Raw genomic sequence first — 27,088 nt, 5'->3', positions numbered from 1 at the left:
CAGTGCTAAAAACAAGAAAATATTCATGTGACTTTGATTTGTGTAACTTTAGAACAAGTTTTATCAGTTTGTTCACGGTTCGGTTTTAAAACCGTGACACTGCCCAAACCTTTCATCTGTTTGGTTTCGTAGTCGACTTTTATAAATGTACCATTTTTAAGTTTTATCTGTTGGTTTTCATATTCTTTTTTAATTTTACATGACATCAGATCATGCTTTTAAGAATGCTACATAAGATTTGTTTTTTTAGATTCATTAAGCCTTTGATGGTGTTCTGCACATTTAAGTTAGGTGTATGAAAACTTCATATTAAAAGCATTTCCGGATTAATCAGATTTCATGAAATATATCTATAAGCGTAACATGTAGATTCTTAAAATTGGTGTGCTTTTGTTGTAGGTTATCATATCACAATGTAATTTTTAACAGTTTGGTTTCGGTTTTCAGTAATGAAAAAACGTTACTTAAAGTTTGGCTTACGGTTTGACATATATTTTAAATAGGTTTCTTTTATTTTTGGAGCATGTTGCAATATGGTTAATAAGCATTTTTTTTTAATTCAAGTTTTTATCTTTTAATTTTCTAGATGAATCTGGCAGGCAAGTCCAAGGTGGTATTAAGCTAAAGAATACCACCAACTCTCATGAAGGTAAGATCATTAAAAACTTGATTTAATATTAGTTAATAATAGGCTTACATGAAACTTAATGGGGTTGGGCTAGACATTTATTTAAAACTACAACTTCAATATATATATATTGGCAGAAAAAAGAAATTTTAAGTGAAGGGCCAATATGAAGTTTTTTTTACATTCATAATCGTGTTCGACTATTATTTTAAGTAATTGGCGTACTACATATACAAGAATTAATGTCAACTTCTTTTAACGTTAATTCAGAAAATTTGCTAAATTATATTTTTAGAAAGTCATAATAATTTTTAGAAAAAGCTATATCTATTAAATAAAGAAAATGTTATTTAGATATAAAAAGAAAAATCCAACAAGCTTATTAAAAAAACTAATAAAAACGAACAAAATTAATTAACAAATAAGTTAGAATAAAATAATACAAAATATCTTAAAAAGGTTAATGAATTAAATTGTTATAAGTCTTTAAAATTTGACTATTAAAAGATTAAATATTAAATCATGTATGTCTCTTGTAAAATGTATACTTATGTTTTTGTTTTAATTTTACTTTCACTGGAGAAAATTTTGGGCCGTGGCTTAGTTTTGAAAAGGCCCAACAAATCTTTACATTAGCCATTAGTTATGTCATTGTCCTCATATTATAACCTAAACCATAACGCAGGTGATGATGCCGACAGTTGAAAAATATGGTTCTTATTCCATTCTTCTTTTCTCATCTCCAATGATCTGGATCTACCAACAAGACGAACTGATAAACCCGTATTTGAAGAATTTTGTCTCATATATACCGGGTATCGGCACTTAAAGGTTTTCCAAGCGACCCGACCCGAGACCGACCCGATAACCGAATGTGATAAATTCCAGGACCGACATTCTCTATAATACATTAGGGTTGGGTCGATTTAGTCTTTTTTCGGTCCGGTTCTTCGCGTAATTTCGGGTCGAACCCGAATCTGCACACCCCTAATCCGTATGATTTATTTATTTCACAATGTACATATTATTTAGAAACCCCTTTCCAAATAACTCAAGTGTTAATATTCATTTGTTATGATCATATCATATATAAACAAATATTATCGGTGTTTGTCTAGCTTGTTATTGGGTATGACCCGACTTGGATCATGACATACCAGCCACATCAATTATAATATGTGTCTTTGGCATACCGAGTCCAACAGTTTTAGCATGGGGCAAATACATCATGATAAATATGGTACAAGCCACAGAGCATGATTACATTCATATTCAAATGATGTTCATCAACTATTGGAAAACCCCACTTCTTCGACCAAACCTAACAGCCCGAAATTAGCCAATTCAACTAGTTTAGAACTAGACTAAAGTTAATCGCATGGACACCCCATTTCTTCAACCGAACCTAATGGCCCGAAATTAGCCAATTGAACTAGTTTAGAACTCGACTAAAGTTAATCACATGGAAAAACAAGTTTAACCCCAGCTGAAGCCAAGTTAAACTCTCTTCATACTTTATGTTTCAGGAATATGCATATACGTGTATGTCTATTATTTATGAACCTTGTTATCAAATTAATAGGGTTGGGAGTCTATCTGAAAACAACCTTTTTATTTTTTAAATAGAAAGTTTGCATATATCCCACCCCCTGACCTTGCCAATAGCTTTGTTGTGGGATTTTTTTACTGTGCATGGTTGTTGTATTAACAAAGTAATTAAAAACAAGTAATGCGAAAAAACAATATAGCAACTTGACCTCAAGCCAAACCGTCTTTTAACAGTTTGGCCAGTCAGGCTGAGCTAAGCCGTTTGGTTTGCCATTTTCTGAAGCCATGGTCGCATAAATCTTATCAAAACCTGTTGAGCCGGACCATGTAATTAATCAACTTTGTACCTATATATATATATATATAGGATCATGTGAAAACTTTTTGAAAATCGAGAACTATGAGAACCATTTTGAACCACAAAAAACCCAAAAATAAAAAAAATCATAAAACAATAAAAAATACACAAAAATAAAAAAAAAAGTAAAAAAAACCAAAAATTCATATTTATCATCCTGGTTTCTAAAAAAACGAAAAAAAATCCTCGGTTTAGCTAAATTATGCATATATGTATAATATATACATATATGTACACATATGTTTTTTGTGTACACACACACACACACACATATATATATATATAATTTAAGTTAAATAATTATGTACATTACGTAATAGCGATTAAATGAAATTATACATATGTGTATAGGAATAATACGAGTTAAAAAAAATTCGGTTTTTTTAACAAAACCGGAATGAAATATAAGAATTTTGGTTTTTTTTGCTTTTTAAAAATTTTTGTTTTTTTTGTTTTATAATTTTTTAAATATTTTTTTAGATGTTACTTTAGTGGTCCAAAATGGTTCTCAAAGTTCTCAATTCGTCAAGGGACCCTATATATATATAGAGAGAGAGAGAGAGAGAGAGAGATGACGGTTCAGTAGAGAAATGAAATTAAAGTGAGAAATGCGAGAAATTAACTACAATCCTTGATCTTGTTTGATCAATGGCCTACATACAAAATGGCAATCTTGTAATATTGAGGTGTTTGATTTTAATGGATTTAAGAGCAAAAGGTTATTTAGGTAATTTTTTTTCTTTAAATTGAAATATGAAAAGAGCATCTACTAACTGCATTCCATAATTATTTCTTAGGTCATAATTCACTTCCAAAAAATTCTAAAAACAGAACACACTCTAGAAATAAAATAGCATAGATGTTATATGAAGAAATAAAAAGCTACAGAAACATGGGTAGGCCTAATCCTACACATATTTTTTTAAACCATATATTAGTTCTATGATAACTACACAAGGTCATGTTGTAAATTGTAATATTACATTAATCATATGCAAATGGATTAAGGGGCTGTTTGTTTTAACTCTGAATGAGCCTCTTTATGGTTCAGATCTGATTCACTGAGTGTTTGTTTGATCAAAAGTTGATAGCTGAATGAACCTCTTAATGGTTTAGCTTTTATGAAAGTCTGAATGAAAAACAAGAAGACTCTTATATCCTCTGCTCTCATAAAACATCAGGACTCTGAATCTATGATAAAACATCGGGCATTCCTTCTACCACATATCAGCAGTGCCTTCACCGTCACAGGTCCCCGCCAGGCAGCCACCTCTCACCACTGGAAACTGCCGCCTGTCACCATCGCCGGTTCGCAGTGCCTCTCTCTGCCGCTTCTGTCTTCGTTTAATCTTCTACCAGGTTCTCATCTTTTCTATTCCAAATTTCAAAATTAAACACTATAAATCTTTATTAGCCTATAATCGAACTGCATGTGATAATAAAAAAAAAGGTGTTTAAACTCTTTCAATTTTATCTGCTCCGATGAAATCTACAAAATTGAAGTACTTATCATGAAATTGCTTTAAAAGCTTTGTAAAAAATACGATGTTATCACACTCTCATTCCAAATTGAAGTACGAATCATCCATTTAGAATTGTTGACTTTTCAAGTTGGGATGACAAAATATTCTATATTTTGTGTTAACTCAAGGTTTTCTATTTGCGCGTTGCAGCGCATAATGGCGTTTATACGCTTATAGATATATACTTGTTTAAATATTATTGTTTCGGTATGTTGAGAAACTTTGTGAACTAGCTACAATGACCCATTTACATATAAACGGGTAAAAACTGTGTCACAATATACAGTTAAACAGATTGTGCACATGCATTGACAGTTGTGGAGTGAGTTTGTTGATACGAATCTGATATCTTTAGTTATTAAAAAGTAATCACCATAGTGCATAGTTACGGGTCGAGGGTTATTTCGGGTACTAAAAAGTGTCGGTTTTATATGAAATCTGGATTTGACATTCTTCAAGCATTTGTCTAGGCCGTATAAAAGGTTTCAAGTCAAATGGTTCAGTTAAGATGACCACACAAATTTGTAAAACTGATTTATGCAGGCTGTACGAACCAGGTCAGCCTACTTGCGGGTGACGTTTCGGGGCCTTAATCATGTTCTTTTCGTATCATTTTTGGTAAGATGTTTGTTAATATCATAATTGAGGTTATTTAATTTTTATAGATTTTTCTGGAATCGTTTGTGGTGGTTTTTGTGAATTGTTTATTTGTAAAATAAGGATTTTCAGCACCCAGGTCAGCCCATTTGTGAGTGCAGTTTCGGGGTCTGAATCTTTTTATTTCGACATGATTTTTAGTAGTTAACATCATAAATTATTTTATGGAATATTTTTATAATTTCTGAAATGGTTTGATATGATTTAATGTGTGTTTTGTTAATAAAATCATGACTTTCAGCAAAGTGTATTAATGTCGTAATCGGTCAAAGTGTATATGTGACTAACCAAATGATAACGGGCCAAGCGGCTGGTTATTTAATCCTTTACTTTTATATATTCATAAAGAAATTATATATGCGTATGAGATGTAGGGAATGAAAGGTAACGATAAAGTATAGATTGATTTTGATCCGTTTGGACGGATTTGGTTTATTGTAACAGCCCATGAGCTGTAGGGGACGTAGGCCACACCCAACCTTTTCCTCTGAACAATTTGTTGTGTTCTGGTTTGGTTTTAAGGCATATCCGTGTACCATGATTTTAATGACTAACTTGCGTGGGTGTTTGTCTTAGGAAATGTTCAAAGACATGGTGTTGGATGATGATCAAGGGGTCGGACGGAACGAGAACACACATCTACAAGTTGAAACTTCACTTTTACTTTAAAAGTTGTATAGTTTTGCTTTGATTAAGTGTCGCATTGTATAGTTTTGTCCGGATATAGCTTAAGTCGTGTTTGATGTTTAGGGGTTTTGTACTTGTAGGTGCATTGTTAAGTTATTTGTGTCAATGCTTTGTTGAACTATTTTTAAGATGTATTTGGATTGATTATAATAAAAGTTTGTTTCAAAATGTATTTTGGTTGACTATAATGAAAGTTTGGTAATTTAGTACAATTATTATGCGCTCTGACTAAACAGGTATATTTCATTCAGCATGAAATAGTTCAAAGGGGTAAAATAGTCATTCTGCATAGTCATTCAGATGTCCAACCAAACAACACTTACTGGTTCAGCACTTACTGGCTCAGGGCCTCTTAACTATTCAGACCTCTTAATGGTTCAGCACTTGCCAAACAGCCCCCAAGCCTACACTCAGTTGTCAGTTCCTACACTAATATTGGAAGTCTTCACAAAACTAGTATTATTGTGTGAACCCTACATATACATGTCAGCCCTACACAACCATTTTTGTTTAAACCCTACATATATATGCCAGCCCTACACAGACGATACGTGAAATACTGTGTAGGGTTATTTTTTGGTTTAGTGTTTATGGTGATCGAACCTCTTTATCCTCATGATAATAACCTTGAAATTATGAATCATAGAATAATTAACAATTTAAAATTACAAGAGTACGTATAAAGAAATTAAAAATAATTACACTTTAAAACTTTCTCAACAAGTTGAATTTGAATTGGATAATCGAGTAGAATTTAAAAAAAAAAAAGATAAATTATAAAATATGAAAATATAAAACAAATTATGTGCAGCATTCTTTAAATTGGAGTTACAAAACACTTTCTTGAATAAAAATAAAGATGAGTGGTTTAATTAAAAAAATAATAAAAATAAAAATATGTAATTTGAAACTTGCTAAACCATTTATTAGTTACCAAAAAAACAATTAGAGTTTTGACATAAATACCCTTCTGATTAATTAAATGAAAAATAAAAAAGAAAAAGTTTTGATTGGTTAAAAGGACTTCTCCAACTTCTCACACTAATATGATTTTTTCATTGAACTCAACCCTATATATATATATCTCTCACTTTCACCAGAATCTAACTAGTTCCCAACCAGAACTGATCACAACCTTTTATTCACTAAATGAGTTAACATGAAAGAATTTACCCAACAAGCATTTCACTATTCTGTACAGTTTAATTCATACTTTTCAGTTAACGAACCGTATAGAGCCGAGAACATAAGCCAGTGTACATAAAAAACAACACGTGTCATGTACCAATCAGTTTAGGAGCCTTGATGTAGAGGCAGATATGAACAAAGTAATCCGGGTTCATCAAGTTGTTTACCACCCAAGAAAATGGAATCTCCATTTTCGGTTCAATCCCTTGAATTCGAAGTAATTTTATCACAGGATAACTTTTGTTTTCAGGCTCGCTCTCGCTTTCAGCTTTCGTAATGTTTAATGAATCCGGATAAAATTCTGGCAGAATTGATTTTATCGCATCAAGCAATGTGAAATACTTCCCTGCAATTCAGATGGATCAAACTGAGCTCCTGCTGAAATAAGTTATTTTTAAAACTGGTTAAAACAGGCCGGGTCAGGCCGGTTTAAGTCTATGGGTGTTAAATGGGTGTGTTCCGGGTTGACGGATCGAACCATACATGAACCTTAACATGGCATGCGTATTTGCGGGTTCACACAAACCGTTTCTCCCTTCGGGGACAGCCAATAAAATTGGAACGATACAGGTACACAATGTTTAACCTGATTTTTTTACACGCTACAGCTCAACAAATACAAACTTACAACCAAAAGAATACAAACTATATAAAAACAATTATGTTTAAACTATAAAACTAGATACTCATTTCTCTTTATCTTTAGAATTTGGTATAAAATAGTAAAATACCCAATGAATTTAAGGTAAGGCTTAAGACACATTTTTTAAAATATTACAAAAATAAACGAGTCAACCCGTAAACCATCGACCTTAACTCGACCTGTTTAGCTAAACGTGCTAGCAGGTTCGATCTGAAACTGACTCGAACTTGTTTAAACTAAATCCAAACCCTCGAGTTTCTTGGCAAGTTTGTGTCATATTTCATGTCATGTCAAAAATTCACATGCTTAGATTTGACCCACAAACACCTTCGTCTTCTAAAAATAAATTAATATTTTGTCAAAATTAATATTATGACATACCTTCTGTTTTAAATTCAACGGGTCGGTTTATGTAAGCGATTTGGTCCCAGCTATCAAAATGTGGTGCTTCTTCTAAATCTTCGAAATCTTTATCAACAGTCCAGAGATACAAGCGAACAGGAATTCTACCTGATAAAAACCGATACAAGAATTAACGAGAAAGCCATTTTATTCTAAGTGGGTTGAATAAAATAATGCATACAACCTCCTAAAGACTGTTAATTGTAATAAAATCGTTTTGATATTCATTATTAAGAATGCATTACTAATGCTAGAACTGACTTATTTCAACCTGAACCTGTTTTGACCCATTAGCAGGCCCGTCCAGGTCCAACTCACCCATCTTGCCATCTTTAATAAGAAAGCAAGAACTAATAAAAGCGGTACAATCTACCCATATTATTATAACATTAAGAGACACGGACATACTTGCTTTCGTTGCTGCGGTTGCCTCTGTCTCGTTAACACTATGTTGACTTTTCAAAGGAGATGGGCTCGGTTTTCCAGAAAATTCATCTCCAATTATTCCAAGTTTAAGCTTAGAAGAAATGTGGTTGTATGCCTCGAGTTTACCTGTAAACAAGTACAACGCAATTAAATCATAAGTTCATAACACAAAATATCTATAAAATATAGTTCAAAGAAAATGGAAACAGGAAACCATGCAAAGCAGAAGCAATAAAAAAGTTTGCAAATCGTTTAATAGCATACCGTTCATAACAGAACGCCACAGCTCAACCTGATCAGGATGAGACATGTTCATAACATTCTTGCTGCTTCCATGAATTATATATGCAGCCTGATTAAAATAATGTGATAATGCATGCATCATTATAAATATTTTTATTAAAAGTATAAATAATAAGAGTGTGCCAAATATATATGCTCAAACCTCTTTTAATGAGTTCATGTAACTCCATTTCACACTATCTTCTCCGTCACACGGAATTAAAATATTTCCAGGGTATCCTCTAAAATGTACCTGCAAAGATAGAAAAACATGAATGATAACCTGCATAATGTTTCAGTTTATAGGGTATGTAAATCTAAATTTAAAAAGCAAGCATATTTTGCAAAAATTGTGTACTTTTCTGTAATAGTTATATGGAATTACAACTTGTATATGTGTGCGACAGTATAACTGTATTTGTCGCAACTATTAATAATATAAGTACTATTTATCCTAACAATGATCAGAACAAAATTTCCTAATCAAACAACACGATTATCATTTCAAACAAAACAATGCCAAGACAAAAAGTATACCGTTAAATTCCAAGGTCTTTCTGGTTCAGCACAGAGAAGATCAAAAAGAACCCCTGTTGGTATGTACCTGAAAATCCAGCATTAAGTCAGATAATAAGCCAAACTCTATAGATTCCAAGTAATCTAACTGCCAATCTAATACAGAAGCTTAGAGAATATAAAAATGATAACGTTTTGTTTAAAAGAAGTTGTTTTCTCTAAAATAGTTGCATCTAAAATCTCTCTAATACAACACATCAATCAGTTTGTTATTAATAGGGGCAGACCTACTTTTGAATATATGATCTATTTACATCAACTTAGCGATATTTGGAACGTGATATAATTATGGATAAACCCTAGTTCAATGAAACTTGATTTTTAACCATTAATAAGTTTGATATTGAGTTTATCATCTTTAAGAGGCTGTTTTATTAGCTTCCCTCACTGTTATGCTTCTATTTTAAGAACAAAAGTAAAGGTATTGTATACGGTTATCGCATATGATATGCTAATTGTCACACGTGTACTTGTCACAACCTAAAAAAAGTTCATTTTTGATTTGACACATAATGTACATGAATTATTAGATTTGTTGTTAAACATCAAAAATTTATAAAACCCTAAACCACTAACTTGTAGTGACGATAACGGGACTAATATTAGTAATTCCCAAATAAGGTCACTCGACAAAATCATCTCTGTTTTGCCTGTGGCCAAAATATTCAACTTGCTTATAAAGAAAATAAGATACCATTTAAGGGGCAATCCTTTGTAGTCGAACCAGATAGTGTCAACTCCAGGAGGAAGTGCATCACTGAAGAATGGCTTGAGTTGTGAAGATAACAGAGGTAGGTACCCTATTCGAGGAGCGAGAATCTGAAGCAAAAGAAGTTAGTATATTTACACATTTAACAATAATCACAGCATACTTAAGGCCCTTGTAATAACTTGGATCAATAATTTAACATAAATCCGATGAGAAGAAAGTAATGTTAAACCCTAATTCTTAGGTCGAGTAGTAGTTATATTTCTCTTGTGTTTTCTTGATTAGTAAATAGAGGTGATCTTATTTTGAGGCAAGTAAGTACTAATTAGGTTAGAGTAGATGAAAGTGTACGAGCGCAGGTGAGGGCGGCGGCAGAGTGGTGACTTCGGAGTCGTGAAGATGAATCTGCAGCGGAATTGCACCCTCCCACACACCTTCACCTTCCTTGTCTCCGCTTTCCATCACACAGATCGATCGATCGATCGATTCCCTCACCTTCGCTTCTGCCTTTTTAAATATTATTATTATTATTATTATTATTATTATTGTTATTATTATTATTATTATTATTATTATTGTTATTATTATTATTATGTTTTCACCCTTACACTACATGGCTTTTTTCTTTCTCCATATATATTATTTACAACCCACCTCAACATAACACCGATGGTGGTTTAGATGTAGCTTTCGGATGTCTACACGTTTACTTTTATCCGTTGTCCAATATTTACTCGGTGCTTGAAAGGGAACATGGTTCACTCGTATGATTGGGAGTATAGATTGTATACATTAGAAGCGGTCTAATTGTTCAACTGCGTCAATACACACATGTTGACCAAAAAGCACCAACGGTGAGTCTTCAAGCTATTGCTTCATATGATCTTTGAATTTGGTCGGCCTACTTTGGCAGCCCCGGGTCCAACAACGACTTAAACGTTTTAGAGGTGTCTCCCGTGGTAGAGGATTACATCTTAGCCACCGTACAAGTCGCATCGTTTTGGGCTAACGATAACAACTACCCACATGGATTCTATTTGGGAGATGGGATATATCTAGAATGCTTATTATTGTGAAAGCGTTTAGAGACCCGATGGATGAAAATATAGACTATTTTAAGTAAGTACAAGAGTCTTTGTGAAAGGACATCGAGAGGTGTTTTGGGGTTTTTCGTCAACGTTGGCATTACGTGTAAAATCTGTGTCATGTATCGACATTAGAGAAAATGAGAGATGCTATATGTGTATCATATTGCATAACATGATTAAGTGTTAGGATTCTAGATCTCAATCTAAGCTAATGAACACAATTCACAATCAATGTAACCGTAAACAATTGATCTAATTCTTTGTATGAATTAGTATTACTTTAATTGAAATCACATTTGAACTAAAATTCAATTAGTATATGAAATAGACAACTTATGCAACGGAATTCATTTGAGCAAAATAAAAACTTTCAATGGCGCCGGGGACACTTAGTAATTGGCGAATTAAATTCTATTGTTTTTTTTTAGTTTTAGTCTAAATAATTAGTTTTAATTTATTTTAATATTAATTGCTCTTAATTACTATCTGTGCCTTGTGTGCTTTAGGGATAAGTTTGGGTCCTCACTATTTTATCTGTTTTTCAGCGTATGCGACATACTCATTTGCTAGGACCATCAGAGTTCACTGTTTCTGACAAACCCGAGAGAGATTTTTGTGAGCGCCGTAGGGAGCTTCGGGAGATTACACGTGATCTACGCGAAAGCAAGGTACACGTTTTAGATTCCACGTTAGATATGGGTGACGCTATTACCCCTAGGCGTACGGTTCACTCGAGAGCGCATGAGGGAGTTATGGGGGATGGTCTGCTATCACACGTCCGGCGATGCCCGATGCTAGTAACTGGCATATTCCACCCAACGTCATGAATTCTATCACTAATTCTTCCCCTTTTCACGGACTTGAAGACGAGGATGCGCCGGGCCATCTAAACAAATTCACTCGCATCTGCAACACTTTTCATATCGCCAACGCCACTCATGCTTCTATTTACCTTCATCGTTTTCCATTTTTTCTTGAGGCCGAGCTTCATCATGGTTAGAAAACATTCCCCCTGGGTCCATCACTACCTGGGACGAACTTCAAGATAGATTTATAAAGAAGTATTTTCCGCCATCTAAAGCCTCATAACTTCGTGATAAGATCTACTCCTTTCGCATGGACCCCGAGGAGTCATACCCTTTGGCTTGGGAAAGGTTTTATAATATACTTAGTAGATGCCACCAGCATGGTCTGTCCGAATGGGCCGTAGTCGAGAAATTCTATAACGGGCTGACCTTTGAGATGCAGCAGAGATTCAATATGTCAGCTGGAGGGGACATGTTAGAGAAGCTGGATATAGATGAGTGCGAGTCGATGTTTGAGAGCTTCGCCCTAGCCGAGCAGCAGGGGCCGTCCGCCCGAGGTACTTCTAAGACCACCACTTCTTCCTCTCTAGGCGTCCATCAAGTTTCGAATGATACTAGCATCACGACTGCCTTAGATGCAATTCAAAAGGAAATTAAGGACTTGAAGAAGGTTGTTAATAGGTGCGAGATCTGCCGAGGAGGGCACGACACAATTGATTGTCCGGTCGATCAGCAGGAGTAGGTGGACTACTTGGGAAATCAGAATAGAGGACAGAATGCCTACGGGAACCCCGGATAGAGGAATAGCTTAAACTATGGTTGAAGGTCGGGAGGTAATGCTCAGGGCTTTCAGCCGAGGCAGGAGCAGAGTCAGGTTAGAGATACAGAGGTAGCAGGGAGTTCGAGTGCGGGGAAGAGCAGTGGTATGGATCCAGATCTTAAGGAGTTTCTAACTAAGCAATCTACCATGCTTACCCACCTTATTGACAGAGATAATAACACACAGCAGAGACTGGCTGAGCACGACACCTTATTGAAGAACCAACAGTCTTCATTTTTGGAGATGTCTCGGAAGGTGGATGAGATGATGAAGTATATGCTACCTAATAAGCAGGTTGGAGCATTTCCGGGCAACACTGAGCTTAACCCGAAGGCACAGTTGAATGCGGTGACCACCCGTAGTGGCAGAGGAGGCGATAGAGATCAGCCGCGGGCAGATGATGAGGAGCCGATAGACGAGGAGATAGAGATGGAGGCTTCTGTGTGGACGCACGAGAGGCTAGCCCCAGCAAGTACCGCGTAAAACGGTGAGTCTCCTGCGGAGAAGGTTGTTAAGAAGAAGATTGAAGAGAAGAAGAGTCCCGAAGTCGATCTTACTCGAGTTCCGTATCCTGCTCGTCTTCTGCAGTAGAAATATGTGGAGGAATATGGACATTTTTTGGACATGTTCAAACAGTTAAAAATCAACCTTCCGTTTGTCGAAGCACTCCAGCATATGCCCAAATATGCTAAATTCTTAAAAGATCTTCTTTCGAATAAGAAGAAGCTGGAGGGGCTTTCGACGGTATGTCTAAATGAAGGATGCTCTACGGTAGTCCAGAACAAGCTGCAAGAGAAATTAGCTGACCCAGGACACTTCACGATTCTGTGTTTGTTTGGCAGCTTGACTGAGAGCTACGCGTTGGCCGATTTAGGTGCTAGCATAAATCTTATGCCCTATTCTCTATATAAAAAGCTAGACCTTGGCGAGCCGGTCCCAACACGCATGAGTTTATCCTTGGCCGACAGTTCGGTCAAATATCCACGGGGAATCGGGGAAAACGTACTCGTTAAAGTCGATAAATTCGTTTTCCTCGTGGATTTTGTTATTCTTGACATGGAGGCTGATGATCAGGTCCCGCTCATTTTGGGACAACCCTTCCTGTGTACTGCTAAAGCACTTATTGACGTCTTCGACGGAAAAATTACACTTCGTGTAGGGGAGGAAAATGTCACCTTCGATGTCGTCAAATCGATGAGGAACTCCAGTAGTCAGGACGATTCCGTTTACTTCCTTGACACATTCATATCTCAGTTGAGCGCTGTCTTGACTAGATCTCTGGAGCGGATTTGCTCAATCAGGTGGACGAGGTTGATGTTCCCCCGGAGCATGACCTGAGCATTCTTGCTAGCATACCTCCTGAATACCCCGAGGTGTTCATGGTTGCCGATAGCACCGAGGGACCGAAGGAGAGACCATCAATTGAGGCACCACCGTCCCTTGATCTTAAAGAGGTACCTCCTCATTTGGAGTATGCTTTTTTGGACGGTGAGGCCGATTTGCCCATCATCATTTATTCTCAGTTGACGGATGATGAGAAGTCGAGGTTTTTTGATGTGCTTAAGGCACACAAACAAGCTATTGCGTGGAAACTCATGGACATTCAGGGCATCAGCCCAAACTTTTGCACGCACAGGATACTCATGGAGGATGAGTACAAGCCTGTAATCCAATCTCAAAGGAGGCTCAACCCTAACATGTCGGAGGTGGTCAAGAAGGAGGTTATCAAACTCCTCGTCGCTGGCCCGATTTATCCCATCTCTGATTCTTCATGGGTGAGTCACGTTCAGGTCATCCCTTAGAAGGGAGGGATGACGGTTGTCACTAACAAACATAATGAGCTTATTCCTACTAGGACAGTCACAGGTTGGCGGGTTTGCATTGAATACAGGAGGCTTAACAACGCTACTAGGAAAGATCACTTTCCTCTTCCGTTCATCGATCAGATGTTGGATCGTCTGTCGGGACGACAGTTTTACCATTTTCTTGATGGATTTTCAGGTTATTTCTAGATCCCGGTCACACATGAGGATCAGGAAAAGACCACATTTACATGCCCATACGGTACCTTCGCGTACAAACGTATGCCTTTCGGGTTATGTAATGCTCCGGCTACATTCCAGCGTTGCATGGTAACGATATTCCAGGACATGATCGAGAGTTCCATGGAGGTCTTCATGGATGATTTTTCGGTATATGGGGACTCTTTTGATCAATGTCTTTCTAATCTTGAGAGGATGATGAAGCGGTGCATAGAGACAAACTTGATGCTGAACTGGGAGAAATGCCACTTCATGGTGACTGAAGGCATTGTGCTCGGGCACAAGATTTCGCGAGACGGTATTGAGGTAGATAGAGCTAAGATCGACACCATCAGTAGACTTCCTCCACCGACTAGTGTGAAATCCGTTCGTAGTTTTCTTGGGCATGCGGGTTTTTATCGTAGGTTTATCTGAGATTTTTCTATGATCACCCGGCCCATGTCTCGCCTTCTAGAGAAGGACATCACATTCGACTTTGATGTTGATTGTCTGAAGGCGTTTGAGTTTCTTAAGGGGCAGCTAGTTAACGCCCCTATCTTAGTAACACCCGACTGGAGCTTACCCTTCGAGCTCATGTGCGACGCTAGTGATTTTGCAGTCGGTGCTGTTCTAGGTCAGCGGAGGACAAGCACTTCCATCCTATCTATTACGCGAGTAAGACCCTCAATGATGCTCAGGAGAATTACACGACTACCGAGAAGGAGTTTCTAGCATTGGTCTTCGCGTTCGACAAATTCCGTTCTTATCTCGTGCTGTCCAAAACCATCGTTTATAATGATCATGCGGCATTGCGATACCTGTTCGCCAAGAAAGATGCCAAACCTCGTCTGATACGATGGATTCTCTTGCTTTCCTAGTTCGATATTGAGATTAGAGATAAAAAGGGAACGGAGAATGTTGCTGCGGATGACTTATCACATTTGGAGGATCCGAAGAGAGAGGAGATTAGAGAGGACACCATCGGGGATAGATTTCCCCACGAGTCGTTGATGATGGTGAGAGTGAGATCTGATAGAGAGCCAGTCTTATATGTTAGTGCTGAAGAGGAGGGTCTTCCATGGTTCTCTGACATTACGAATTACCTGGCTGAAGGAGTGGTGGTCAAGGGCATGAGTTATCAGCAGAGGAGGAAGTTTTTCGCAGATGCCAACCACTACATATGGGATTCACCGTATTTGTTTCGTGTAGGCGCCGATAGAGTGTTAAGGAGGTGTGTGAGTAGGGAAGAGGGCCGCGAGATTCTTTGACATTGTCATGAGGGTTTGACTGGAGGACACCATGGCCCGTCTTCTACTGCTAGGAATGTTCTAGATTCGGCTTTTATTGGCCATCGATTTTTAATGACTCACACGTGTTTGTCAGACAGTGTGATGCATGTCAGCGCACTGGTGACATCCCATCCCGTAATAAGATGCCCCAAAACCCTATTAAGCTTTGTGAGGTTTTCGATGTTTGGGGCATTGATTTCATGGGTCTGTTCCCTTCTTCTTGAGGGAACCGATACATTCTCGTGGCTATCGACTACGTTTCAAAGTGGGTTGAGGCTCAAGCCTTACCCACTAATGACGCCCGAGTTGTAGTGGGATTCTTAAAGAGATTGTTCTGCCGGTTTGGTACTCCCATGGCCTTGAATAGTGATAGGGGCACACACTTTTGCAATGCCCAGATAGAGAAGACGTTGGCACGGTATGGGGTCACCCATCGGTTGTCCACCGCCTATCACCCACAGACGAGCGGGTAAGTGGAGAACGCAAACCGTGGCGTTAAGCGTATTTTGGAGAAAACTGTCGCTAAGAACCGTAAGGACTGGTCCGATAAGTTGGATGACGCGCTTTGGGCTTTCCGCACAGCTTTGAAATGCCTATTGGGACCACACCCTTTAGGATGGTTTATGGGAAGGCGTGTCATCTACTGGTTGAGTTAGAGCATAGAACATATTGGGCGTTGAGATCCGTTAATCGAGACCTGACCCAGGCTACGAAAAACCGGTATCTCTAAATTCATGAGGTTGAGGAGCTGTGAGATGAGGCATATGCGAGATCTTGGAGTTATAAAGAGTGTACGAAGGCGTTGCACGATCGGAAGTTGAAGTAGGTGAAAAAGTTTAAGTGTGGGGATCGAGTGTTGATTTATAATTCCCGTCTGAAGTTATTTCCAGGTAAGCTTAGATCGAGATGGGTAGGTCCCTATACTGTGAAAGCGGCATTCCCACACGGTGTGGTTGAGTTAGTTGATCAGGAGGGAAGAGCATGGAAGGTGAACGGCCATAGGTTGAAGCATTATATTGGTAGGCCGGTTGATTCGGTTGAGGAGGACGTGTTTCGCCTCGACATCCCTAGGTTGATTGATTGATAGGGATAGGACTTCGGGTGAATACCTGAGTGTACAGTTTGTATATGTTTGTATTTATTTTTTATTATTTTTATATTTTGAGTCGGTTTTTAAGTTTAAGAGTCTATTTGATGTCTGCTTTGGGTGCTTTGAGCTTTGTTTTGTAGGTTTGGATGCTTTCGTTCGTACTCAATCTCCATTTGGACGCGGGTGTTCTGAACTATTTGATGGTAGAGGGGACCCAAAAGCTGTGGCCGCGAATGAAATGCTATACGGTCGTTTTAATGGAACATTATTCATGAAGATCACTGCCTTTTTACCAGGGGAGTCTGTTCCATTTTCTTTATTTTTTTTGTTTTATTTTATATCTGCTTTATTTTTGTCTTTTTTCTGTCTCACATTGAGTACAATGTGAAATTTAAGTGTGGGGATGGGAAACTGGCGTTTTTTTTAAGTAGTTTAAAAAAAATATAAATAAAAAAAAACAAAAAAAAAAACAAAAAACAAAAAAAAAAAAACAAAAACAAAAAAATATATGTCCCTTGAATTATATATTTTGAGACAAAATGAAAAATGATAGAAAAATTGGGGATTGGTTTTTAAAACTACTAATATATATGAGAAAAAAAATATAGAAAACGTACTTAATTTGGGATGTGTCGGTAGGCCCAACTAGCCATGAAAGGTTTCCCCTGATTATTATTAATAAACCTAATTATCATAAACCTTGTGGGTTCTCATCTTGAGGGGGGATAGTGAAGCTAAAAATTCAATAAGGCATAGCGAGTATTACTTTAATATTTAAACCTTGAGGTGGTGAGAATTACATGCACTTAAAATTAGCAAGTCACTCTGTTTTATGAAAGTAAATAACGAGTGGTGGCTCCCGACCATGTCCATCATTTATACGAGCTTAGAAAATAGTTATATATTTACGTACTAATAATAATAATATATAATAATGTTATGCTAATTGACAAATAATGTACTATTAGTTAACATAATAATAATAATAATAATAATAATAATAATAATAATAATAATAATAATAATAATAATGTGTATTGATTTGAGGTTTTCTTTTGTTAGTTGTATTGGGCAGGGCCCACTAGGGTAGATTGGAAGAATTCACCCTATGTTTTTGTCGGTGGAAACTTAGCAAATATAAAGACAGAAGCTAGTCGCCAGTCAGGGAATAATCATGATTATCGTGGAGAGAAGTGAAGGGCAGAAGATATAAATTGGTCTTTGTTTTCTTCGTGGAGTTGCGTGCGAAAAGAGAATCAACAAACCAAAAAAGGTCAATTGAAACAATATATTATAGATTAGGTGGATTAAACAACCCCTGTGGAGCCGAGAAGAAAGAAAAGGCAGCCGTGAGTCAGAGATTTTTCGAGGTGTTCGGGTTCACACCTACTCATTTAAACACGGGTCTCTTGGTTTGATTTTATTGCTTTTATTATGAACTCAATTATTGCACTTATTTATTTTACTATTGTTTTGAACATGATTATTGGCTAAACCTTTCTAGTTATCTAGGCTTCGATTGATGTTTTGTGATTGATTAAGGGTTTTGACGGTTGTCGGGAATTGTTTATTGGGTTTTGATTAGTTAAAAGTTTCGATCAGATTTATTGGATGTTATTTATGCGTATTTACTTTTGATTTGTGCTTGAATGAATGTTTCACATGTCGCTTGATTGAATGTCTTTCGATTATAGGTGCATGTTAGGGTTGTTTACTGTGTGTTTGCAACTTGTTTATGGTTTATTGAGCTCATTCACCATAGAAACTGATTTTTAGCATATTATTAGAAGTTTATATTCTTACTTGGTTAGATATCCGACGGGTGATAAGTTGTCGGGTTTGTCTTTGTTATTAGGGTTTTAGATTAAACTGTCTGACAGGAAGTTTGCCTAGTTTTCCTTAGTTTCACTGCTTACCCATGTCCTTTAGATCTCTTCTAGACCACCCCGTGTACTTAGGTGCATTGAGATAGTGAAACCGACGGGTTAGCTGTTTTTTAGGGTAATTAATCATAATTTGTGAACTGACAGGTGAGCCAATACGCCGGTGCTTTTACATGATCTTTAGGATTTCCTCTTAGGTGACACCTTGAGAGTGATTAGGGATCCATTAGGTTTCCTAGGGTTCATATTTTTAGATTCCCGGTTCCAGTAGTACTTTCCCGTAACCGATAAAAGCCAGTCATCACAATTCGGATTCCTTGCCTAGGTAACGCCTTTCTCATTAGTGTTCTCGTCTAAGTCTTAGAATTTTAAGTTTAATTTGTTAGGTTACTTTAGCTTAATTAATTAGTCTAAATAATTATAGTTTTAAAATTAAAATGAAGTAAATAAAAATCCAAAAATAATCTTTTTTCTTTATTATTAATTTAGTTAGCTTTTAGAATCTAAGTTCGTTAATTCAATTTGTGTCTCTAGGGTTCGATATTCCCAGACTTCCCATAGCTATTCAACACCCGATAGGTTCACTTGCCTGTTGCTAGTGTTTTGGTTTAGGGCATTCTAGGTTTTTATTACTCATTGTGCTAGGTCGATTAATAGCATTATTTTTATATACCACTTTTAGGCACATCAATTACCCAAAAGGGCTGTTAAATATCTCGGCGGAATCGGGATATCCAACGAGTGGGAACGAAGGAGTATAAATAGCAAACACAAAAAAATAATAGATAATCAACAAAAGCTCATTCAAAGACAAAGATTCACTGTATTAAATGATTAATTAATGAACAGTGAAAGGAATGTCTAGGGTTTCGTGTATGACGGCGGCGGCTGTACGAGAAAACAAATTGAATATTCTTTTGGAATGTTTCTCGTATTCTGTGTGTGCCAACCTGTAAATCCGTGTCCTAAATGGAATCCTAGGACCTTTATTTATAGACCCTGACATTCCTTCAAGAAGTTCCTAATCATTACATAATGAAATCAAAATAATACAAGTGTTGAGTCCTCGAGCAAAGTAACAATCTTGCTCGAGCAGACTCACTATGCTAGGTATGCTCGATGAATGTCCTCGAGCATACTTTACTTAAAATATCTTCAGTGAAGACATTCTCCTCCAGCAAGCTTCATTCCTCTTGACTAATTCGTGCTTTGCTCGAACTCGTCCATCGAGCAAGCTCATTCTTCTTGATGTCTTCAGCTTTTCTTATTCAGCAATCTTTAGCATGCTCAGATGTAAATCTTGCTCGGGAACTGAACTGTGCTCGAAATCCTAGTTTTGATCACATGACATCTTCTTATTGCATCCATGCTTGTCCCCATGTGCTCGATCATCCTGTGTTCATGACAATTGGTTAAAACTTGTATGATCAAGCTGTTTGCTCTATTGGTATTCCATGTTCGATAGAAGAATACTCTTGCTCGTTGAAGTGTAGCTTGCTCGAAGCCTTAACACTTAAAAAGAATTAACCATTTAAGGTTCTGAATACCTTGCTCGAAGTAGTAAAACCATGCTCGATCGTCTAGGCTTGCTCGAAGTCCATACTTAGCCATTTTCTGAGTAGGTTGAGAAGATTCCAATCTTCCTTATCATAAATCCGACCCAACAATCTCCCCCTAGATTGGAACAAGCTCAGATGCACCAAAACATACCTGCATAGAGTTACACATGTATCAAACATCAAAAATATATCATTTAAGAACATGTCATTTCATTACATAAGTATGAATTTTGTCTCTTGGGCATTACACATTAAAGTTTTTACATCAAGTACAAATTAAAAATACAAAGATAAACAGAGAGAAATAATTAATCATCGTTCATCCTCTTTTCTGCTATATTCTCCTCCTGCTCCCTGTGTCAGCATTCTCTTTCATTTTCTTGATATAGGCTGCCTTCTGTTTAATCATGTCAAGCTCTACGGCATCAGAGGAGTCATATGGAAATTTGGCCTTAATCAAGTCTTGAAGGTCCTGTGGATGCATAAATTTGAGATCTTCATCATGTCTTATCACTGCAATGGGTATATCAGACTCATTTCTCAATGTGATTGAATCATTGTGCTGATTGTACGTTATGTAAGTGATTCTCCCAAATTGTTGCACCACTGAGTTTGGTTCCTGCATCACTTCTCTCATGGCTAAGCACTCTTTTAGTGTCTTCCTTTTACCAAGTGAGTTGCTTGCTTGAGTCTTTCTTTTCTTCATCTCAAAGAGGGAGAGTTCAGAGATATGCACTTCATTTATCCTTTTGTTTCTTTTCTCCCTCTCTGTCTGGCTTCTTACCTCTCTCTTCTTCTGTTGCAAGAATGGGAATCCCCTTTGTGCTTGTTCTTTAATAAATTTTGAGAGATCATTTCTTTGTTGACCAGATGGCTGACTTTTGATTTGATTGTCATACAACGTCAATTCAGCCATCTTGGTTAATTGTTCTTTTGTAAAATTTCTCAAGTCATCTCTAAAGATGATGAGATGTTCTTCTTTATCTTAAGTAATAACTCTCAAGGTCTTGGATCGTTTATCAAAGAAGAGATGTGTGGGCAAATTTATATTTCTTGGTGTCACTGGCCTCACACTCTTAGACCTTGGGGTTCGGCTTGAGCTCCCTTGCTGAGTTGTCTTCAATTTTTCGAGCCCTTCTTCTACATACCATCTCTTGATAGTCTCATCAGTTTAAGCAATTAATCTTCCCATGCTAACACCTTTCTTGTTGTAACATCCAACTTTTGTTAAATAAATAACAGAAAGTTTTGTTAATAGTGTGTGTCGTTAAAACAGTCTTGTGTTAAGTGTTTGGGAAGTAGGAATTGGGAATGGGTGGTGGGACCCATGAAACCCCCTATATATATAACCCAACCACTTCTTCCTTTTCTTTTCCTTTCTCATCCAAACACAAACAAACACACACACTCAAGAACATACACACTTTCTCTCTACACTCCGGATCCAAATCCGTGTCAAAAAAAGAGAGAGGAAGAATCTCGTGTGTAGACATCATCAAATAGCAAGAATCATCGTCCAGATCTACGTATTGTCCGGATCTGAACTCGAACCCGAAGCAAAGGTAGGTTTTGGTTTAAATGGTTAAGTTTTATGGTTAGAATCGTTATGCAAACAGTTATAATGATAGATCGGGTTGTAAAATGTAAGAAAAATATAAACTTGGTAAGTTATAACCTCTCGGGTGCACTTTGTGATAAAAAGGTGGTGTTTGGACTTTGAGAGATGGGTTCAGGATCAGGTGCATGGGATTAGAATGTGTCAAAAGTTGGGAAAGAGTAAAAATCAGGTCCTGAGGAAGAGCCACGAAATAAAATGGCTTAAAAATGGTAAAAGCGAAGAAAGGCAGGCATTTCGCTTCGCTCAGCCATGAGAAGCGAATTAGACATTTCGCTTCAGTTAGCCATGCGAAGCGAAACGCTTCCATGCGAAGCGAAACAGTCCCATGCGAAGCGAAATTCCATGCATGTGATGCGAAACAGCTCAACCCTAGCCAGGGGCGCTGCCCCTTGGACCCTACTAGGGGCTACCGCCCCTAGACCCCGCTAACAGGGGCGCTGCCCCCGGACCCCCGTGAGTTGAGGGTGTCATTGACTTAGATATAAGAAGTAGTAGTAATGGATATTTGACACTCGTAATGCGTTATACAGTTAGCCGTGCACAGCTAAAGAAGGGCATTACTATTAACGGCGAGAGAAACCGACTTCAGGTGAGATTCTAGCCCTTTATCCGTTATGTTTTTGGGGCTGCATGCATACTCCTTTGTGATAGTTGTTAATACACTTAACTTAAGTGGTAAGTGTATGATGTGTGTATGTTATATGTATGACTAAGTATTGATTGTTAGTATGGATTGTTTATACGAATGAATACGTACATATACGTATGTGCATGACCAGAAGATATGTAAAGTATGCATAAATGAAAATGAATGTATGATCGAGTGACTTGATCGGTACGGTTATTGGAGACAAAGGGACCAGACCCTAATAATATCTGAGACAGAAGGGACCAGACCCTGATAATATCTGAGACAGAAGGGACCAGACCCTAATAATATCTGTGATGGTAGAGATATAATAGCTTATGGTAATTTACAAGGCCTTATGAAAGAAAGTTTGTAAGCGCGTGTGCATTTATATAAAGTTTGTTTGAAAGAAGTAAGAGTAAATAAGGTATGAATACGTATCTTCGGATGCGTATGAGTAAGGGTATGAATGTATTGTATGTTAAATGATTAACTAGAACTCATTCAGCATAGCTGACTTTTAGTATGCATGTAGGCAAATAGATTGAGGCAGCTGGCTTAAGGAGGGATACATGGCATGGACTGAAGATACTGCCTCCATGATGAAGTGTTATGATTGTTTTAATTAATTACTTATGAAAAGACAATTTGTATGTTAAGACAATAATGAATGTTGTGGAATGGAATGTTTGAAGTTTTTAATTATTCCGCGAAGTTTTCAATTAACTCTGATTTTAGAATTTTGGTTTTGAGTAAATCCAACACCAAAGTAGGGTTACTGGGAACGGGGCCTTACAAGTTGGTTTCAGAGCATAAGTTCGAGAGAATAAGCATCCTACATGCTTAGACTCGAACAGAGAATAAGACCTAAGGAAGAAAAGAAAGAAGATGCCAGTCCGAGAAGGCCATGTGTCTCCCAAGCAAGCTTAGAAAAGCAATCACCTTGTGTAAGTTGATCCTGTGAATAGTAGAGAATGAGTAAGAAAGTTAACATAATAACTAGATATAGAAATGCTTGTTAGATGTGGCGATGTGAAATGTGAGATTGTCTAATTGTTATAAGTAGAACCTAGCACAAGTGGACTCACAAAGGGAAGTGTAAAGGACATGGAGAGTAAGGTGATCAGCTAATCACAACTGGCCACTGTTATTACCTGTTAGCCTTACTATCCTCGTACTAAATATTTCCTATAAGTGACGATGTTTGTGTTTTTCCTATAGAATACGAATGGCTGGTACTAAGAAGACTGCTGGGCAAGGGGAAAGTTCGAGACGCCGTGGCAGGCCACGTGCTACCCAAGTAGCCCCTGAACAACCGATTATCGAGTCTGACGAAGACAGAAGCGTGACGGTGCGAGACGAAGGGAATCTGCTTGACCCGGCGATTCAAGCTGCTATTACTCAAGCAGTAGTTGCTGCATTGCAGCATCTCCAACAGGAAAGGCCAACTGGGCATCGTGCGGGAACTACTGAGAGATTGGAGAGGGTACTAAAAAGGACGAAGAGGCTAAGGAAGAGGGATCAAGTGAAGGTGGGTCTGTGAAAGCCAATGATGGTAAGAAAGGCCGAGGTGGGTGCAGCTACAGGTTGTTTAAGGGTTGTGACCCGCCAAAGTTTTTTGGTACAGGGGATGCAATCGCTACCCTCCAATGGATAACCGTAATGGACAAGGTTATCCGAATTAGCGAGTGTAGCCCTGACCAAGCAGTGGGTTTTGCTACCCAGTCATTTGGGGAGGAAGCTATGTTTTGGTGGGAGACGGTTGAGCAAAGGAAGACCGTTGCTGAGATCAAGGCCTTGAAGAGGGAGGACCTGACGGAAATGGTCATGAAGAAGTTTTGTGCGGATGCTGAAGTTGTGCAGGCAGAGATGAAGTTCCTAAATCTGAAGGCAGGAAAGATGACACACCGTGAGTACACCACTGAGTTCAATCGCATGTCCCGACTTGTCCCTGACATGGTGAACACTGAGACGAAAAGGATCAAGTGCTATTTGAGGGGACTACCACAAACTGTCCGCACCTTTGTCCGGGCTAGTAAACCCGCTACTTTTGATTCTGCTGTCGAACTTGCAGAAATGGTTTATGATGACCTGGCTGTGGATGTTGTGGTGGTGGAAGAGCAGAAGGAGGAGAAGTGGGTCGCTCCTGCCAAGCTGCCTGGTACTCGAATGTGGAACCCCAAGGATAAGAAACAGAAGGTGTGGGAGAAGAAGCCATGCAATACTTGTGGGAAGATGCACGGTGGTGGATGCAAGTGAGGGAAGGGTGCCGACGTTTGTCGCAAGTGTGGGAAAGTCCATGGCGGTGAGTATAGGTTGGGATCGAATGCGTGTTACAGATGTGGGAAGGTGGGGCATTATGCTCCAAATTGTAATGCCAAGCCCGCTTGCTACAAGTGCGGCAAGACGGGTCACATGGCAAGAGAGTGTACTGAAGGTGAAGCCGGAGGAAGCAGTAAAAAGGATGCTGAGCAGACTAGGCCAAGGACCAGAGCCTACATTTTGACACAAGAACAAGCCAAACAAATCCCAGATGTCGTGACAGGTACATTTCTAGTAAACGGTATTTCAGCTTCCGTTTTGTTTGACTCAGGTGCAACAAGGAGTTTTGTAGCTACCCCGTTTTGTAAGACGGCTAAGATGAAATTTTGTCGGGTGCCTGAAAATTTTATGGTAGAAACCGCTAGCGAGACCTCAGTTAAAATTATGAGATTGGTTAAGAATTGTACGATAGAATTGGAAGGACACAAATTCCCTGCTACCCTGTATGTTTTAACCTTAGGAGGATTCGATGTAGTATTGGGGATGGATTGGCTGTCTGAATTTGAAGCTCAGATAGTGTGCAGGAGTAAATTAGTAAGATTGAAGTCTTCGGATGGTAGTTTAGTAACGGTTTATGGTGATAGAGAAAGTACACGGCTTAACGTCATTTCGATGATAAAAGCTGAGGGTTTGTTAAGGCGAGGGTGCAGTGCCTACCTGGCGTATGTTGTCAAAGCTACGGCCGAGACGAAGGAAGTGAAAGACGTTCCCGTAGTGTGTGACTACCCGGAAGTATTTCCTGAGGACCTTCTGGGGTTACTACCGGAGCGAGAAGTGGAATTCCAGATAGAATTGATACCAGGAGCACAGCCCGTCGCAAAAGCACCTTACCGTTTGGCGCCGTCGGAGATGAAGGAATTGATGTCCCAACTACAAGAACTCCTCGACAAGGGCTTCATAAGGCCGAGTGTTTCCCCGTGGGGCGCGCCGGTGTTATTCGTTAAGGATGGGAGTATGAGAATGTGCATCGACTACAGGGAGTTGAATAAGCTTACCGTGAAATAGATATCCGTTGCCCCGAATCGATGATTTGTTTGATCAGTTGCGAGGTGCTAGTTGGTTCTCGCGAATAGACCTCAGATCGGGTTACCATCAACTGAAGGTGAAAGAGGCGGATATCCCTAAGACGGCATTTCGAACGCGGTACAGACACTACGAGTTCCTTGTGATGTCGTTTGGTCTAACCAACGCTCCCGCGACATTTATGGACATGATGAACAGGGTATGTCGAGCCAATGTTAGACAAGACGGTTATCGTTTTCATTGACGATATATTAGTTTATTCAAAGACCGAGTCTGACCATGCTGAGCACCTGAGGGAAGTACTGGAAGTTTTAAAGAAGGAGAAATTGTATGCAAAGTTCTCAAGGTGCGCATTTTGGTTGCGAGAGGTGCAGTTTCTAGGTCATATAATCAATTCAGAAGGGATTACCGTGGACCCAGCCAAGATCGAAGCGATAAAGAATTGGAAGACTCCGCGAAAACCAACTGAGATACGCAGTTTCCTAGGGTTAGCTGGCTATTATAGGAGATTTATTCCGGGCTTCTCTAAGATAGCCGCATCGTTGACAGGTATGACCCGAAGGACTGTGGTATTCGATTGGGGTAGGTGGCAAAAAGAGGCGTTTGAAGAACTAAAGAGGAGGCTCACGCAAGCTCCAATCCTTGTTCTGCCCGATGGAGAAGAAGATTTGGTAGTTTGCACTGATGCTACATATCAGGGGTTAGGTTGCGTGTTGATGCAAAGAGGGAAGGTCATAGCTTACGCGTCTAGGCAATTAAAAGTTCACGAATGTACGTACCCGACGCATGACCTAGAGCTAGCCACTGTAGTACATGCTCTTAAGATCTGGAGACACTACTTGTATGGTACCAAGTGTACTATATACACGGACCACAAGAGTCTGAAATACTTCTTTGAGCAGAAAGAGCTGAACATGAGGCAGAGAAGGTGGTTAGAACTGATAAAGGATTATGATTGTGATATCAAGTATTACCCGGGAAAGGCTAATGTGGTTGCTGACGCCTTGAGCCGGAAGAACGCAGAGGTTATCGCGACAATAAAGTCTTATAAGCTGATAATCAACTCTGATTTCTTTGAAGCGATCAGCAAGGTTCAGTCAGAAGTGTTGGTAGATGAAGGGTTAATGAAGAAAGAAAGGATTTTTGGGCAGCAGAACGAGTTGATAGATAACACTCATGATGTAAAGACCAGGTTTGACCGAATGTGGATCCCACGACATGGGAAACTTAGAGGTCGAATCCTAGATGAGGCCCATAAGTCCCGTTACTCGATTCATCCAGGATCCACCAAGATGTATCAAGACTTGAAGAAAG

At 38.5% G+C, this 27,088-nt stretch overlaps 2 protein-coding genes across 2 annotated transcripts; one reads left to right on the top strand and one right to left on the bottom strand.

Moving 5' to 3' along the window:
- Positions 1-6,542: 6,542 nt before the first annotated feature.
- LOC143546371 (autophagy protein 5-like) lies at positions 6,543-10,089 on the bottom strand. The gene is made up of 8 exons (XM_077038053.1): positions 9,979-10,089; positions 9,613-9,737; positions 8,880-8,946; positions 8,506-8,595; positions 8,325-8,412; positions 8,043-8,186; positions 7,614-7,742; positions 6,543-6,935 (listed from the first exon to the last, which is right to left on the bottom strand). The coding sequence occupies exons 1-8, from the start codon at positions 10,087-10,089 to the stop codon at positions 6,679-6,681; spliced, it is 1,011 nt and encodes a 336-aa protein (XP_076894168.1). The 3' UTR covers positions 6,543-6,678.
- Positions 10,090-12,965: 2,876 nt separating this feature from the next.
- LOC143546380 (uncharacterized) lies at positions 12,966-14,646 on the top strand. The gene is made up of 3 exons (XM_077038062.1): positions 12,966-13,565; positions 13,616-14,116; positions 14,578-14,646. Exons 1-3 carry the CDS (start codon positions 12,966-12,968, stop codon positions 14,644-14,646), a joined length of 1,170 nt encoding a protein of 389 aa, XP_076894177.1.
- The last annotated feature ends 12,442 nt before the right edge of the window (positions 14,647-27,088 follow it).

This window comes from Bidens hawaiensis, unplaced genomic scaffold (assembly GCF_021521415.1).
Source record: "Bidens hawaiensis isolate Kalapana, Puna unplaced genomic scaffold, B.hawaiensis_p1.1 tig00014335_1, whole genome shotgun sequence".
NCBI lineage: Eukaryota > Viridiplantae > Streptophyta > Magnoliopsida > Asterales > Asteraceae > Bidens > Bidens hawaiensis.
This window is presented reverse-complemented; position numbering and strand designations above follow the sequence as displayed.

Excerpts from the sequence above, each read along its gene's own strand:
- LOC143546380 (XM_077038062.1), top strand. The coding sequence starts at position 12,966 with ATGTTCAAACAGTTAAAAATCAACCTTCCGTTTGTCGAAGCACTCCAG. Across the intron at positions 13,566-13,615 it reads CCAGTAGTCAGGACGATTCC|ATCTCTGGAGCGGATTTGCT; the intron begins GTTTACTTCCTT and ends TGTCTTGACTAG. Across the intron at positions 14,117-14,577 it reads CCATCTCTGATTCTTCATGG|GATGATGAAGCGGTGCATAG; the intron begins GTGAGTCACGTT and ends TAATCTTGAGAG.
- LOC143546371 (XM_077038053.1), bottom strand. The coding sequence starts at position 10,089 with ATGGAAAGCGGAGACAAGGAAGGTGAAGGTGTGTGGGAGGGTGCAATT. Across the intron at positions 8,187-8,324 it reads GTGGCGTTCTGTTATGAACG|GTAAACTCGAGGCATACAAC; the intron begins GTATGCTATTAA and ends ACTTGTTTACAG. Across the intron at positions 6,936-7,613 it reads CGTTGAATTTAAAACAGAAG|GGAAGTATTTCACATTGCTT; the intron begins GTATGTCATAAT and ends TCTGAATTGCAG.